Genomic DNA, 15,922 nt, shown 5'->3' on the forward strand with positions numbered 1-15,922 from the left:
CAAGCATTGCTGACTAAGATCGAGCACATTGCATGTATCACATGACCTGCGCCCAATCAGAGCATGCGTTTCGCCGGCGCTCTATCAGAGCTCTCAAAGCGCGAGCCTCGCAGAATGAGACTTTCATCTTCATTGGCAGCTCGGCAAGCTCTTTATTGAGGCTTGGTCTTCGCTAAAGTTTTATTTGCTTCTTACTGATAACAGTTTAAATTCACATTCCTGCTCTATCTCGGCTTCTTTATACTTGCCACGCTGGTGTATGATCATCAATTGACTGTTGCAACGCGACGATGGCCTATGAGCCTCGTGGAGAGTATGGCGATCGGGGAGGCGGTGGTCAAGGTCAAGATGGCGCATTTATGAAAGTACGAGGTCGAAGTGAGTCAGTCTTTGTCTTCATTTTGTAGCTCCCTTTACACTCTTTGCCTTTTGCTACTAGCGGAGCCTATTCGTCTGGTTCTCGGCATCTATTGTTCGGCTTGATCATGCGCTTCACGGCAGCTATTGCCTACTGCACTTTTATATCACTGTCTTCATGTCCTTGTGTCATCTCTCTACGCTTTTATAGCATAGTTATTTAGCTGTTAAACCTGCTTGGGCAAGTGTCCTATCGAGATATCTACATGATCATGATTTCATGCTTAGAGATAGCTGCGAGTTCGCCTCGACTCAGCCAATGTATCATACCCGGGGGACCAAAGTGGAGGATATGCGAAATCGGACAAAGATCATCTTATTCAGTGGACTGACCGGTTCCCCAACTAGGACCTGTGACGGATTATAGTGCCAGTGTCCTCCATTGGATGCGAGACCGCGCCCCCAACTACAGAGGTGGTTACACGGGTGAGAGGGAGCGTCCAAGCGCAAGCTATATTGTGGATGTGAGAGCAATTCGAAAAGACAAAGATGCCAATCAAGAGTAAAACTAACGCCCCTAGAGATGATCCCACCAGCAGGACGACCAGTGTTCCCAGCTGATTCTATTCCGGCCAAGCACCTCCATTCTTCTCTGAACAAGATTAAGCATCCTATCAATGTCGTTCGATGGACCCCGGAGGGACGCAGACTGCTTACAGCTTCGACTAGCGGCGAATTCACTCTCTGGAACGGCACCGGTTTCAATTTTGAGACTATTATGCAGGCTCATGATTCTGCCATCCGTGCCCTGGAATACTCACATAGCGACGACTGGTTGATCTCGGGTGACCATGATGGAGTCATCAAGTACTGGCAGCCAAATTTTAACAACGTCAAGAGCATCAATGCTCATACAGATCCCATCCGCGACCTTGCATTCAGCCCCAACGACTCGAAGTTCGTCACCGCCTCGGACGACTCCACTCTCAAGATCTTCGACTTTGCTCTTGGCCAGGAAGAGCTGAAACTTGAAGGCCACGGCTGGGATGCCAAGTCGGTGGACTGGCACCCAACTAAAGGACTTATCATTTCCGGATCCAAAGATCACCTGGTCAAGCTCTGGGACCCTCGTACTGCGCGAGCCCTGACTACTCTACATAGTCATAAGAGTACCATCACTAAGGTCCTATTCGAGAAAAAGCTCGGTCGATGTTTCGCGACCTCGGCACGGGACCAGACAGCCCGTGTCTTTGACTTGCGAATGATGCGCGACATTGTGCTATTAAAGGGTCATGAAAAGGACATTTCGACCTTGACTTTCCACCCGATACATGCCAACCTCCTCTCTACGGGTGGCATGGACGGTTCGCTCTTCCACTATATGCTAGATACACCAAATCCCCCAGCCGGCCAGCCCCTGACTGTCGCCCCTTATGATAGCCTTGACCCAGAATCAACTCCTGCCCAGTCAATATGGCCTACACACAAAGTTCCATTCGCTCACGATTATGCTATTTGGTCTCTAGACTGGCATCCCCAGGGTCATATTCTTGCGTCTGGGTCAAATGATCGTATTACTCGATTCTGGGGTCGTGCTCGACCTGGCGAGACGGAAATTTTCCAGGACAGGTACCATATTGGCGAAGCAGCTGCCGAGGCACAAGGGACCTGGGACCGCCGTGGTAATCGCCGCCAGCGACAAGAGGAAGAGCAGCGTGAGATGGAGGACGAGATGGACGCTCTGGTCGACCAAGATGCGCAAAAACCAACTGTTCCTGGCTTGACCGGTGGAATTCCTGGCCTACCTTTAGGCGGAGGTGCTGTCCCTGGTCTCGGCGCAAGCATCCCGCCGCCTCCAATTGTGCCTGGAGTTGGAGTTGGTGCTGGTTCAACGGCGCCGCCTCCACCTCCGCCTCCCCCTTTCGCTATTCCTGGCTTCAACGGAGCACCGCCGCCTCCGCTGCCCGGTCTGGATCTCCACAACCCTCCTGACCCGGCGAAGCTGCTCGAGTTGATGCAGCAGGCCGGCGTACCCATGCCACCTCCAGGATCTCTCCCTCCGGGTCTGATCCCACCTCCGGGGGGGATGCCTCCACTACCAGGCAACTTTCCGCTTCCCATTCCTCCACCGATGAATCCTAATGACTCGGATCGTCGGCGCATACCCCTTCCTAGCCAGGAGGAGAGTCTCCGACAAGAGCAACGACATGGAAAGTATACCCGCGCCCGGTAACAGCTTCTTTTGAGTATCTATGGGAAAGTTATTTGGTCGATTGGTCGAGATCCTCTTTGAATGGCGTTCTGATGGGCTAGGGATGGGATTATGAAGGGGCCTTTTTGTCGGGATAGCTAACTGCTAAAGAGATTCATCGTTTCAGACAGGGTTTATACCTTCTAATTGTTTTTCTTTTTCTTTTCTTTTCTTTTTTTTTTTTTTGTTCTTTAACTGCTAGCATTTTTACAAGAAGGGTTCCAAGGATATATACAGCGATTGGCTACGGGGAAATTTAAATATCTGAGTTCTATCTGATGTGCTATTCTAGTATATGATGTGCCATGTGATGCCGCATGGTGTAGCTATTTGTCGATTTATATAATCGTACTGATGTGATGAATGCAAATGATGACTGACTTTGTCAGTCTCTACAGCGATATTTAATTGCTGATGAAAGAAAAGCAAGCTAATCTATGGTAGCATACGTCATTTGTAGAGGCAGGGATAAAATAGAGAGCGTGTGCGAAGGAGGGGTGTTTCATAAAATTCATAACGGTCTCAGCTCCCAAATGCGCTTTAAAATAGCCAATTCTCATCAATGATAGTAACATCCAGGGTCTCGAACCTTTCCCTTGAGGCGATCTCCTAATCAACTAGGAAGAGGCTCATTTGGCGCTCTTGGCAAAAGTCTTTTGCCTATCGTTGTAATCCTTAATGACCAAAGCGCAGGTAGTATCAGCGCAGAGCCTCTTCCTGCGCTGCATGGGCAGCAGGTTCGCGAATTCAAGGCCGCTGGCACGCTCAACCGCCTCGAGGGGCACCTCGAAGTCGGTGATGGGCTTGGCGTTATCGATGCGGGCATTTGGCAGAACGAATGCGCCGACGGCGACGTTGCCGCCAACACGGCCGTCCTCGGCGAAGATGACCTTGTAAAAGTGCGTGGGCACAGCGACGGAGGGCGGCGTGCCAATCATCTCGTACTTGACGTACCACTTGTTGTCGACGGGGTCCTTCTTGGGCAGATACAACGGTCCCGTGACGATGCGCACCGAGGGATATCGTTGGGTCAGACGACGGCAGAAGTCCTCAAAGTGCGCCCAGTAGTCGCGGTTGAAGCCCTCGCCAACCTGCGGGCACATGTTGCTGAGGTAGAACGTCTCGTCCATGGCGGTCTGCGACCACTTTGCGTCTGCGGCGGGCACCTGGTGTCCTCTATCATAGCCGCTGCGGAAGTAGTCCTTGAGCAGGGCGCGGAACTTGGCGGGCACGCCGTCGTCCTCGAGGAACAAGCTGTTCTTGCGGTCACCGCCGCGCGTGGCCAGCGACTCGGGTGTGATGTGCTCGACGACCCAGTGGGGGTTGCGCGTGCGGCGGTCGTAGCTCGAGATGAGGGCGGCGCGGGTCGCGATGTCGGAGACGGGGCCTGGGAAGCCATATTCGAAGAGGCCGCCTGGGTTGACGGGCGCTGTGCCTGGGACTGGTAGAGGAGGACCGCCAGGACCGCCAAAGACTTGGTTGGCGGGGATTGCTGTGACGGCGGTTGGAGAGGAGACGATGGCTGTGGAGGAGAGTGAAGAGGAGGAGGAGGCCATGTCTGCGATCCTGTCTTTGGGACGAAGAGAGTAGATAGCGGCTGTGAGAGCGGCGCCTCCTCCAGCGCTGAGGGCAGCGATTGCAACCGATGTTTTGAACATGGTGAGAGGTTGGCCTTATATATATATAGTATATATATATATACTTGTATAACGGGGTATTAGCTATAGAAGAAGAAAGAAAGAAACCACCTGGAGAGCGCAACAGCAGCAAGTCAAGTGTAGTTCGAAAAAAAGACAAAAAAAGAAAAAAGAGCCAGCACGAGGCAAAGGCCCAAAGCCGCTCACGGGATTCGATGTTATCTCGAGGGGCACCTTGAGGGTCTAGGCGACTTCACAGCACTTGCGCATGTGCTCCCGTGAGAAGCCTCCCCATGAAACCACTGACGTCGTCTGTCGACCAGGCTGAGAGACCACGAGACCCCTGGGCAAGGCTGAGGAGAAAGACAAGACAAGCACAACCACGAGCACGGGTTTAAAAAAAGAATCGCCCGAAGGCAAAAAAAAAAAAAATTAGATTAAGCGCATGGGCTTTGCCGTCCAAAGGGTCCTCGGGTTCCACGCCTGCTAGCGGCCAGCGGAGCCTTGTGAAAGCCTCAGGGTTAGCGGCTTGCCTTAGGCGGTTTTGCCCCCAAGCCGGGCCAGGGGCTGCAACATGCTTATTGATCGCATTATGTGGAAGCCAGGGGGAGAGGTGCGTTTCTACTGTTTCTGGGTACGGAGCTGTTTTATCTTTGCCATGGTTCTTTATTTTTATTTTGCATTTCTTTTTTCGTACCCATCTGTTCTTTCTTCATGCTGTTTCTCCGTCCTTCTTCTCCTTGCTTTTTTTTTCGCCCCTGTGCTGGGAACGCTCGTTTCTGGAATATCTCGTCCCGTGCAGCCTCCGAGATCTGTCACGCCTCGAGTCTCTCTCTCTCTCTCCGTCAAACCTTCTGCTGTGTCCACCGCAAATCGGCCACTAAACACGGACAACGAGAGCACGCGGAATAGCGAAAAAGCGAGAGAGACTGGGAGGCAGGTGGAAGCGCAGCCTGCTTAGCTCCCCCGCGTGACTGGGCATCTTAGACTCGCTAATCCTGCTAGACCGACAGCTGTGGCTCTGGCCGCAGTGAGCTTGCTACAGCGCAGGCGGCACGCTGACGCGGGCTAGCCTCCAGTGGACCGGAGACGCTGGGAATGCTGGAGAGCCCCCTATAACGACGACGACGACGACGGCGACGACATCATGCATTATCCCCCCCTCAAGGCCGGCAGCCTCCCCAACGGCAACGGCTTCACGTCAGCGCCAAACTACTCGGCAACCAAGCACAAGGCCATCGAAGATGCGCGCGCCGCCCAGGCCCTCGTGCTGCGCGAGTGCGCCGCGGCCGACCGAGAAGCGCCGCCGTACCAGCTGCTGGAGCTGATCGGAAAGGGCAGCTTCGGGCGCGTGTACAAGGCCCGCGGCACAAAGTCCAGCCAGCTCGTGTCGGTCAAGGTCATCAGCATCGAGGAGGGCGACAACATCCAGCCAGGCGCGGCCGACACGCTGGGCGACATCATCAAGGAGGTCAACACGCTGAAGCTGCTGAGCAACACCGGCGCCAGGAACGTCAATGCCGTGCTCGACACGCACCTGGTTGGCCAGTCGGTATGGATGGTCACCGAGTACTGCGCCGGCGGCAGCGTCGCGTCGCTGATGCGCCCGACCAGCGGCCTGGCCGAGCGCTGGATCGTCCCAATCTTGCGAGAGGTGGCCGAGGCGCTGTTCTGGGTGCACAAGCAGGGCATCATCCACCGCGACATCAAGTGCGCCAACGTGCTCATCACCGAGGCGGGCGGCGTGCAGCTGTGCGACTTTGGCGTGGCCGGCATCATGGAGACCAAGTTCGACAAGCGCAGCACCATCACCGGCACGCTGCACTGGATGGCCCCCGAGCTCTTCGACCCGCACGTCGCCTACGGCATCGAGGTTGACATCTGGGCCTTTGGGTCCATGGCCTACGAGATTGCCAACGGCCTGCCGCCAAACGCAACCGCCAGAATCAATATCCAGCAGTTTGGGGCCTATCTGAAGCAGCATCGACCTCGTCTTCAGGGCGACCGATTCTCCGAAAACCTCAAGAATCTCATCGCCTTTTGTCTGGTCGAGGATCCCAAGCGACGGCCGCCTATCGAAGAGATTCAACGACACCCGTACATCTTCAACACGCAGGACAGATATCCCACCGTCTCCCTGTCGAGGCTGGTGGCTGACTACAAGTACTGGGAATCTCAGGGAGGAAGCAGGCAGTCTCTGTTCTCGGCCGGCGGCGCTCAGGGACCTCGAATGGATCGATCGCCCGTTCGTCAAAGCGGATGGGACTTTGGCAATTTTGACGAGGTGGACGAGCTCATGTTCCAAAACACTGCTAAGCCGCGCGTCCCTACTCCCGACTATTACCCCAGCGTCGCCTCAAGCCCTGAACCTGAACGTACGGCACGGCCGATGCAGCGTGGTCGTCGCAGGCGGCCACCCCCAACCATGAAGGAGCTCAAGGCTCCTCTGGAGAAAGTCTTTGACCCGTACACCATCACCAACTATGGAGAGAACTCGAGAGCCTGGTATGGCAGGATACCTATGCCACCTCCAACTTCAGCACCGCCGACACAGAGGAAACCAAAGCCCCCTACTTCGAATCCCACGTCGAATCCCACTTCGAATCCCAACCGGAGTATCAGTCCGAATCCCAACGCGGAGCCTCCAGCCCCAGCTCGCGAATCATTAATTGATCTTGATCTTGCCATGGATGATATCGGCGCTCCATCTCTACCTAGCCTTGACGAAGAGACTATCAAGCCAGCTGCGCGGCCCATCTCAATCGATCTGAGCGGATCCGCTGATGAGCGACGAAAGACTCAGGACTGGAACTTTCCAACCAAGCGCGCTACTCAAGAATGGTCGTTTGCTACGTCAGATAAACGGGAGACGCAGGAGTGGACGTTCCCTTCCAACAAGCGTGAGACCACGGAATGGAAATTTCCGACTACTGAGAAGCGAAGCACCCAGGAATGGACGTTCCCTACAGAGGAGAAGCGAAACACACAAGAATGGTCATTTCCCACGAGCAAGCGTGACACTACGGAGTGGACTTTCCCTGCCATGACGCCCACCTCGGCTACCTCCACTCCTAATCCAGACATGTTTAGCGATAATGAAGATTATCCGACTATAGTTCATCAGGACGATGACATGGGCCCCTCGGTCAATCGTGAATCGGCCATGAGTCTCATTGATCTCGATGCCTCTCTGGCGGATGACATGAGCTACGGCGCTCCCGATTCGTTCGTGCCAAGCTCTCATGTTCGATCATCTGGTTCGGTCCACGGCTCTCTAGCGTTCGACCTAGAGCTTGAGGCGGACGCTGCGGACATCAACACAAGAGAACCCTCGTTATACATTGATGATGATATGGAGTCGGTTCCTTCCCTCACGCGGCAGCCGAGCGACCTACAGAGCACTCCCACCACCCCTGATGAGAGATCAAACATTGCGTGGGATTCATCTGGCCTGGGAATCATGACGAGCGCTCGAAATTCCCTCGTGAGCTCTATGCCGTCCCTTCCTGCTGCCCCTTCACCAAATGTCCTGCAAGGACTGGGTTCCCAGGAGGACTTGAAGAATGAACTACACCATATGATATCGAGTATGAGGGAACACCTCCTATACGCGAATGATTGGTTGAAAACGTTTGATACCCCTACAGAAAGAGAAGAAAGAGAATACGACGAAGAAGAGGAAGAGGAAGAGGCAGAGGTAGAGGCAGAGACAGAGGTAGAGGCAGAAGCATAGCCAGCGTTGCATTGCATTTTGCGCTTTTTCTTGTTATTTATTTTATTCTAGTGATGCGGCTTTTTTTCCGCTGGCCATATGATCGCCAAACAGCAACAGCTCATGCCAGACTGGAGATCTATTCACGCATAAACACGCCTATGCATATACCCTTTTTTGCGTACCGACCGATGATAAGAAGAAAAAGAGGAAAGAAAGGAGAGGAAGAGAGAAAGAAAAGGATGTAATGCCCATATTTTTGTAATATTCCCGGTTTCTCGTTTTCTAACGAAGCGATCTCTTTTTTTTTTTCTACGACATATATGAAGTAAGAGAGGAATCTGCTTGTTCTCTATTCTTGGTTTCTTCTCAGGAGCATATAATGCTTGCCTTTTTTGTTTTTCTTCTTTTTTTTTCTTTTTTGGCTTTTTTTTTTCTTTCTCTAATGAATTCTGAAGCACATCTATTAGCATCAGCATTATGATTGTTTTAACTTTTTTTGTTCTACAGCTGTTGTTTTTAGCATGATGAGAAACCTGAATTTTTTTTTTTCTTTTTTTTTCTTTCTTTTTTTTTTTTTATCCTCACTTTTGATTGTATTTTATCACTTTTTTTTTCCCCCTTGGAATAGAGAGAAGAGAGCGTACGCATTGGCGATATAAGAGCGTTGACTGCTGGGTCTGTTTTCATGTTCGGGGCTTTTTTCTTTCCTTTCTTTTCTTTTTCTTTTTTCGCATGCATTCATGGCACCAAATCTATTAGCATTATTGAAGCATGAGTTGATTATTTGGCTTGATCCCAGATACCTAGATGGCTAAAATATGAAGATATTATCATTAATTACGGCGTCTATGGTGATGTTCACGTCTCCCATGTCCATTCACAGCATCCATTAACTTGTAGAGCATTATCTTGCCAACACCAGCCGTAGACTTCAGCAGCAGCAGGAAGGTAAAGGGAAAACAAAGACCCAGCATCAGATAAGGAATTAAAATTTGAATTTCACAGCCAAAAGAAAAAAGAAAAAAGTTTCGCCTAAAAAAAATAGAGTATGCTGAGTCTCATAAAATAACTCTTCATGGCCCAACGCCTCTTGCACTCCTGCTTTCTCAATATATCGTATCATCGCCGGGAGTCACTACATGCAGATGACCTCATTTCCTCCCCACCACTGCATTCTTTCTTTGCACGACATACACGCTCCTCGCTTCTCTTTCCTTTTTTTAAACGTATTGAGACAGCCATCTGATACCGTCGCCGTATCCCTGTCGCATCACCACGGAGCACATGAACAGCTCGATAGGTCGGATTCCCTCCAGCTGCATCTTGCCCTTTCCGGTCGTCTGGTACAGGCCCAGCTGGTGTCTCAGCTCGTCCTCAGAAACGGCGTCGGGGTGGTCGATCTTGTTACCCAGGATGACGAAGGGAACCTTGGAAAGCTCCTCCATCGACAGGAGGGCGTCGAGCTCGGCCTTGGCCTCAGGGAATCGCTCGTGGTCCTTGGCGTCGACGAGGAAGACGACACCGTTGACGTCGGGGAAGTAATCTCTCCAGATACGACGGGCTAGAAGTGACGGAGGTCTTGGTAAGCATATATAAACAAGATTTATGCAGATAGAGCCTAAGATTTGAGGGGAAAAGAGGGGGGGATTGTAGATTTAATAACATACCCTGCTGGTGACCACCCAGATCAAAGGTGTTGAATCGAACGTTGCCAATGGCAAGCTCCTCAGAAGCTAAAGATAAACAAGTCAGAATACAAAGCTCTTTGGAGAAGGAAAAGGAGCAAGGAGCGAACAAGGCCGTCGGCGCAAATTCCGCGGCGGTAATGGGCGGCAGACTTACTAGGGTGAAGAGTAGGTTGCAGGATAGCAACTCGGTCGTTCTACGGCAATCCCATCATGTTAGACCATCATCTCTTCTCATAACCTCAATTCATGTCCTGCATCTTTGGAATCGATCGCATGCGCAGCGGCCTATCCACTGTAAAGACTGCAGTGATCGTCCCTTCAACCATCCCCCTGTCTCAGAACCCCCCCTTGACTTTCTTATTGGCAACGTACCTTCAGCATGTGAAGCAACGTGGTCTTTCCGGCATTGTCGAGACCCAGGAAGAGCAGCTTGGCGTGCTTGTTGAGCAGGCCCAGGGAGGACAGCACATCGTAGACTAAAGTGCAAAAACACGGAAAGAAAAGTCAGTCTCCATATTTACCGTCGCTGCAATGCAATCACGCATGTGTGCAAGTCGTTGGGGGGGAAAAAGGTGGCGGTAGTGGAAGCGATAGACAACGCTGACGGGGGGGGGGAATGAATACATACACCAGTTAACAATCCACATGTTGAGCGATTGGTGATGGAAGTATCTTTATTTCTTATTCACAGTTTGGAGGCCAGAAAAAAATGGGAGTGAAAAGGCAAGGGTATAATAAAAGGAACAAGATACGATTGCCCGGCTGAAGTTCGCAGAGCAAGAGGAAGGTGTTGTGATGATGTCGATGCGAGCTAGATCGGGTCCGGGAAAGGACAATCAACCGATGTCTTTTACCGCCTGTTATTTTGGGGGGAGGGGGGCATTTAGACACGTGACATGCGTTGTTGCTCAGGCACCAAAAATACACTGCGGAAAAGATGTGGCGAAAGGTTGCGCCCTTGATAGGTACCTTGTGAGAGAAGTCTTAAGGCTTACGGATACCTACAATTATTGATCATTGATCAGCTGCCATCACGGAAATAGAGGCCAAAAATAAGAAACAAGACAGTATCGTGATTGTTATGGCGTGACGTGGAAAATCTCATCATGTGACATCGCCGAAAGATAAAGAATCAGATTGGAAGCAAAATTGGCCGCATTTTGGGGGTTGCCCTCGCTGCTAAGATAGGCGGTAAACTGTACAGTGGCTGAGGCAGGTTCAAAGATTACGTGGCTTCAAAGCGCATCCAAGTTGCTCTGCAGAATAAGCAAAATTCTACACACAATACATGTCACACTCAAAGGCATAGATGGAATATAAAGTTTGAGTTTGAATCTCGCTTCGGAATCAGTATTACTATCTAGTAATATCAACCGACAGCTTCACAAAGAAGCGTCTTGCCGACCAACGCCAACTGAGAGGTCCGCATTCCCAAATGCGGCCTCCTGGGTGTATCCTAAAAGCAGACAGATAAAAAACAAAAAGCCTCCCCTGGGTATGGTATCCCTCTGTAGCCACAGATGATGTGTACTGTTTTCGGTATATACAGGAGTCTCTATTTATCTAGAGGCATCTCCGGAAAATGAAAGATCACGTAATTATGTGAAATAAAAGTCGTCATAAAATCGTGAGAAAAATAATTAAAGAAAATAATGGAGCGAAAGAAGAGAAGGTTGTGAACACCTTGGGTATATAGGACTCGGATGTAAGCGACTGCGTCAACGGAATGTAAAAACGCCGCCCAACAAACGACGGGACTGTGGAACCCATGCCTATCGGAATGCTCAAAACTCTTCTTCAATGTGTATGTCATTTCCATGCGTGAAAATGTAGCAGAAAATTGTTTGGCTTAGCAAGAGAGGACGTAGTCTGGACCCTTCTTACCAGCCATGAGCAGTCCAAGCTCTCGCATGCGCTCGGCACCAAGGCCAGGGAGCACCGGCTTGCGCTCAGGGATTTGTCCGCGTCTGGCACGATCACAGTACTTCTGGAAGAACTTTTCCTTGCGGCGCAGACGCTTCTTCTCAAGACCCTTGACGATGTCGATTGCGCTGCGAATGTGGGCATCGGTGTCGGATGACGTCTTTGAGCCCTTGGGCTGTTTCTGGTGACGGAAGATAGCCGCAGGTCTGGGCAGAGACTTGGTATGAGTAAGGCCAGGGCGACCAGCCAGCTGGAAATGAGCGTGTGCACCCTGTCTGGGAGTCTGGATCGGGGTTGCAATGGCCACAGCCTTGGGAGCAGGGGAGCGAAGTCGTCGAGGCGACTGGCGGTCAAAAAGAGGTCTGGGGGAGCGAGCACGAGGCTTGGGAGCAGGAGAGCGAGCACGAGGCTTGGGAGCGGGAGAGCCGCGTCGCTTAGGAGGTGGAGAACGGAGACGACGGGGAGAGGTGTTCTCATTTTTCCGTCTTCTCCGGGCACGGTCGGTCTCGCTGCCGAGATCTTCCATGACACCCTGCACCCACGCGTGGTCATCGCTGTCGGAAGCGGCCACGTAGATATCCTCCTCATCCTCCTCGTCAAGATCCGAAGCCGGGAAGCTAGGGTCAATGTCTTGAGGGATGATGCGACGCTTCTCGTTTCTGCGGGCAGCGAGGCAAGACAGGTAAGCATCCTCGACAGGCCGGTCCTCATCCAGGGTGCCGCACACAAAGTCAGTGCTGTCGGGCAAGTCAGGAGCTTCAGTTTGTGGTCCAAAGGGTCGAGCCTTGGAGACACGGCGACGGCTGCGTCGGGAGCCAATGGAATCATCCGACTGCTGGTCGTTGATGGAGAGTCGGCGGGCCAAGCGAGGAGTGACCTGGCGTGAGACAGATGGAACACGAGGAGTCCACATCATCATGTTCTCGTCTTCGTCGTCTTCCTCATCGGAGTCAGCGAAGCCAGTCTCCTCGTCGGTATGGTAACCATCAGAGCCGTCGTCCTCTTCGTCCTCGTCCTCGTCTTCCTCGTCTTCCTCGTCTTCCTCATCAAGTTCATCGGCATCGTCGTCCTCGTCCTCGTCCTCATCCTCATCCATGGCTGCCTCAGCCTCCTCCTCTTCCGCCTCTTCCATTTCGGCTTCCTCCTCAGCTTCAGCTCCTAGGCGGCGGATCAAGTTTTCCTTGACCAGGATATCGGAAATAGTAAGCTTCTTCTGAGTGGAATTTTCTTGGCGAATCCAATCATCCTCACGAGCCATGCCACTGGCAAACTCGTGGAACTGGGAGCCATCCTTGATGAGCTCTGTGGAAGAAGCACGAAGGAATCGAGGTCGAACGAGGGAGGCCTTGGAACACTCTGGTCCAGCAGGGGCTGGTCGAGGAGAAACGGGGACAGGATGTGTCATGCTCCTCTTGGGAGTGGAGGGCTCAAAAGGCTTAGGAGAGGTCTTGTGTGAAGAAGACGGGCGGGCAGTGCATGCGAACTTGATGCAGGTTCGCTTTGGTGCTTGTGCCACAGGCGTCTTGAGCATGGGAGCAGGAGGGGCGGCTGCAACAGGAGCAGCTTGTGGCTGAGCCTGAGGCTTAGCACAAGCAAATTGGATGCATCGCTTTCGAGGAGCTTCCTGAATGGGCTCCTCAACTACTCGTCTGGTGCCGAAGAAGTGGCCAAAGAAACCGCTCTTTTGCTCGCCGGCACCATTAAGACGAAGCGTCGACAGCTCGGGGAGAGGTGGGCTGGGGGTGTTGGTTCGTGAAGGGCTGGTAAGACCAGTATCACTGGTCAAATCGGCGGTAGAAGCAATGCTGGCATTGCTGACCATGGAACGGCGGCGTTGGCTGTAGGATTTGGAAGGGTGGAAGACGTGACCATCCTCTTCGTCTGATTGTCCCAAGATTGCCTGAGTAAGTAGCGAAGACGCAACCTGCTGGGGACGAATCGGCGCTCTCTGGAAAGGAAGAGGCTTGGTGGGAACGGGCATATACAGCTGAGTTTCTGGCGGCTCGTCGGGGTCCTCAATGAGATCTGACCCTTGCGTCGCCCACTCGAGGTGATGTGATGTTGGAAGAGTTGCCATGATCGATGTTGTTGTGAGGTTGAACATTGATGTCGGTGGTTGAGGCTCCGGTATTGGTGAGTGAATTATAAACCAGTGAGTAGGAAACTAGATTTCGAGATTGAGAAAGAGATCCAACAGTGACAACAAGAAGGATTTCGTCAAATGCCCCGTTTTGGTATTGAGCCAAAGAACGAAGACACTGTGAGGCGAGTATAAGGCGGCGTCGTCTCAACTCAAGAGGGGCGAATGAAGGATTTGTGTCGTAGCAAGGCAAAGCGTGTAAGCCGACACAAGGCTTCCAGCTCGTGAGAACAAGTTCTCTTCAAAAAGATTGTCCCTGAGGACCGCGATGCTATAACATCAAAGCCAACATGTTCAATATCCAGAGAGTCAAGTTGAGGCAGTGGATGTGAAAAAGACTAAAAAGGCTTTTGGGGCCCGCGCGGGTGGTATAAGAGTGAATGCGAAGAGCGGATGGTAGGCCCAGTCCACTTTTAGCAACCCTCTCTGGTGATCTGGGGGGGACACTCGCAGGTCAAATCAACGTAGACCAAAAAAGAAAAAAAAAAAAGGGTCTTGGGGGTGTGTGATTATAGAGCAGAGGAGGCTTCTTGGCAGATTCCGGATGACGTCCGTCCAGATGTGGCGTGGCGGACCTGACACGACAGAACGCCGGGAGGTCGGTAGGGGTGTGTGTAGACGCCAATGCAGGGATCTCCGATGTTTGGGAGATGTTGGATTTGGAAATAGAGGCGACCCAAGGTCTCAGACATGCAATACAGGCGCTGTGAGGTGATGCGATGAGCGCTGCGTGCCGTTGTGGTGCGGGAGAGATGGGCATTGGGGGTGGGAGAAAGCAAGAAGAGAAGCGAGACGCCGCCACACACGCGTAGCAGGAATAGGAAGAAGCCAAGAAGAAAAGAACAGGCGCGGGCGGGAAGAAGCAGTTCGAGCGTCGGCGAAGGCAGCGAAGAAAAAAGGTGAGGGATAATTAATTGATCTGCCGCCACTGCAGACTAGCACAAAAGCGTGCTTCTGTTCATACGGAGTACATCGGGAATTTGGCGTACAGCAGGCGATGAGTAAATCAGGGCCCCAGAGCAGCGCAGCACCAAACCTAGCCTGTACAGTGTTATTTCTAAAGCCCGCACGCGCCCAGACCATCCTGTTCTAGGGCCTCGTGCCGCTTCTGGACGGCTGCGACGCCGTGCAAAGCGCACCTGGACCAGAAACAACGCGCAGAGAGGGGGGTCGGGCACAGTGTGCGGGCGCTGCAGCCGCGCAGCCAGAGGCATGGGGCTCGCGCACAGTGGGCTGCACAAGCACAAAGCGCAAGGCACCTGAGCACCACTCAGTCACAGTGCAGCGATGGGTGGGCGCGCTTTGGGGGGTGTGGGCGCGGGTCTTAGGGGGGTTCCGCAAATCAAGAGCCACTGAGTGGTTTTTCTTGGCTGGCGCTCATCAGCCTGCGATCAAGCGGCCGATCGATGCACAGGCGCCAAATTTTCTGCGTCCAGCGCGGGCAGGCGAAATTTCCACTCCGCTACAGTCAGTACAATCCAGCACAGCACAGTCTGGCAGCACGCGCTGCTGGGCCGGAAATAGCCCATCGAGTCGAATCCAGCCTGCGAGCCTGCGCTAGCCCCAATCCAGACGCATCCATCCACATCGTCGGTGTCGTCATGATGCGGCCAAAGGGCCCTTTCTGCTTTTTCCATTTTATTTTCCTGGCGAATGCAATGCGCATCGTTTGTGCTAAAATAGGGCATCCGATGGTGGAGGGTGAGCTGGAGGGTGAGCTGATGGCCCTCCACTAGCTAGATTCATTCCCAAGACCTCTGTCAAATGTCGATAGCCTCGACTGCCTGAGGCTCGAGAGACTGGAGGGGGGCAGCAAATGAGAGAAGAAACAAGGGATGGGCAGCTCTTCTTTCGATGCGCCGCTCGCTTCCCCGCTTGCATCTGCATCAATAAACAACAAACAGAGAGCAAAGCGTCGATGCCCTTGTCAGGGGAGCGCGCAACGGCCTGCACGAGAGCAAAAGGAGCGTCTCCGTGGGATTCTCAGCTTCAGCTCCATGCAGCACTTACAAGTACTGCACACAGACAGGTATCAGACGTACCTCTATATGCGCATACTGGCGTTGTAATCGCTATTTCGTGTCCATAATCCACCATATTTGCTCCGTAGCCACTCCCGGGACCCGATCGGTGCCAGAGCTCGTATGTACATGCTTCGTACGCGTGCAGGCAAGGCACTACAAGTAGGGATCGCGGTATATGCTCCGTACC

At 52.6% G+C, this 15,922-nt stretch overlaps 5 protein-coding genes across 5 annotated transcripts; 2 read left to right on the top strand and 3 right to left on the bottom strand.

Moving 5' to 3' along the window:
* The first annotated feature begins 145 nt into the window (after positions 1 to 145).
* On the top strand, positions 146 to 2,875 carry PFS2 (pre-mRNA cleavage and polyadenylation factor (CPF) complex subunit). Its single transcript, XM_024898929.2, has 3 exons — positions 146 to 378; positions 766 to 881; positions 941 to 2,875. The coding sequence occupies exons 1-3, from the start codon at positions 291 to 293 to the stop codon at positions 2,588 to 2,590; spliced, it is 1,854 nt and encodes a 617-aa protein (XP_024765941.1). The 5' UTR covers positions 146 to 290; the 3' UTR covers positions 2,591 to 2,875.
* Positions 2,802 to 4,642, bottom strand: NUC1 (nuclease). Its single transcript, XM_024907235.2, has one exon. The coding sequence runs from the start codon at positions 4,264 to 4,266 to the stop codon at positions 3,238 to 3,240; it is 1,029 nt and encodes a 342-aa protein (XP_024765940.1). The 5' UTR covers positions 4,267 to 4,642; the 3' UTR covers positions 2,802 to 3,237.
* Positions 4,643 to 5,336: 694 nt separating this feature from the next.
* On the top strand, positions 5,337 to 8,159 carry TrAFT101_004272 (uncharacterized protein). Its single transcript, XM_024910458.2, has one exon. It carries the CDS (start codon positions 5,393 to 5,395, stop codon positions 7,976 to 7,978), a length of 2,586 nt encoding a protein of 861 aa, XP_024765939.1. The 5' UTR covers positions 5,337 to 5,392; the 3' UTR covers positions 7,979 to 8,159.
* Positions 8,160 to 8,730: 571 nt separating this feature from the next.
* Positions 8,731 to 10,654, bottom strand: SAR1 (COPII coat GTPase). The gene is made up of 5 exons (XM_066127112.1): positions 10,277 to 10,654; positions 10,021 to 10,124; positions 9,803 to 9,842; positions 9,628 to 9,693; positions 8,731 to 9,521 (listed from the first exon to the last, which is right to left on the bottom strand). Exons 1-5 carry the CDS (start codon positions 10,293 to 10,295, stop codon positions 9,181 to 9,183), a joined length of 570 nt encoding a protein of 189 aa, XP_065983221.1. The 5' UTR covers positions 10,296 to 10,654; the 3' UTR covers positions 8,731 to 9,180.
* Positions 10,655 to 10,973: 319 nt separating this feature from the next.
* TrAFT101_004274 (uncharacterized protein) lies at positions 10,974 to 14,569 on the bottom strand. The gene has a single exon (XM_066127113.1). It carries the CDS (start codon positions 13,673 to 13,675, stop codon positions 11,498 to 11,500), a length of 2,178 nt encoding a protein of 725 aa, XP_065983222.1. The 5' UTR covers positions 13,676 to 14,569; the 3' UTR covers positions 10,974 to 11,497.
* Between the last annotated feature and the right edge of the window lie 1,353 nt (positions 14,570 to 15,922).

The sequence above is a fragment of the Trichoderma asperellum genome, chromosome 2, assembly GCF_020647865.1.
Source record: "Trichoderma asperellum chromosome 2, complete sequence".
In the NCBI taxonomy this organism is placed as follows: Eukaryota; Fungi; Ascomycota; class Sordariomycetes; order Hypocreales; family Hypocreaceae; genus Trichoderma; species Trichoderma asperellum.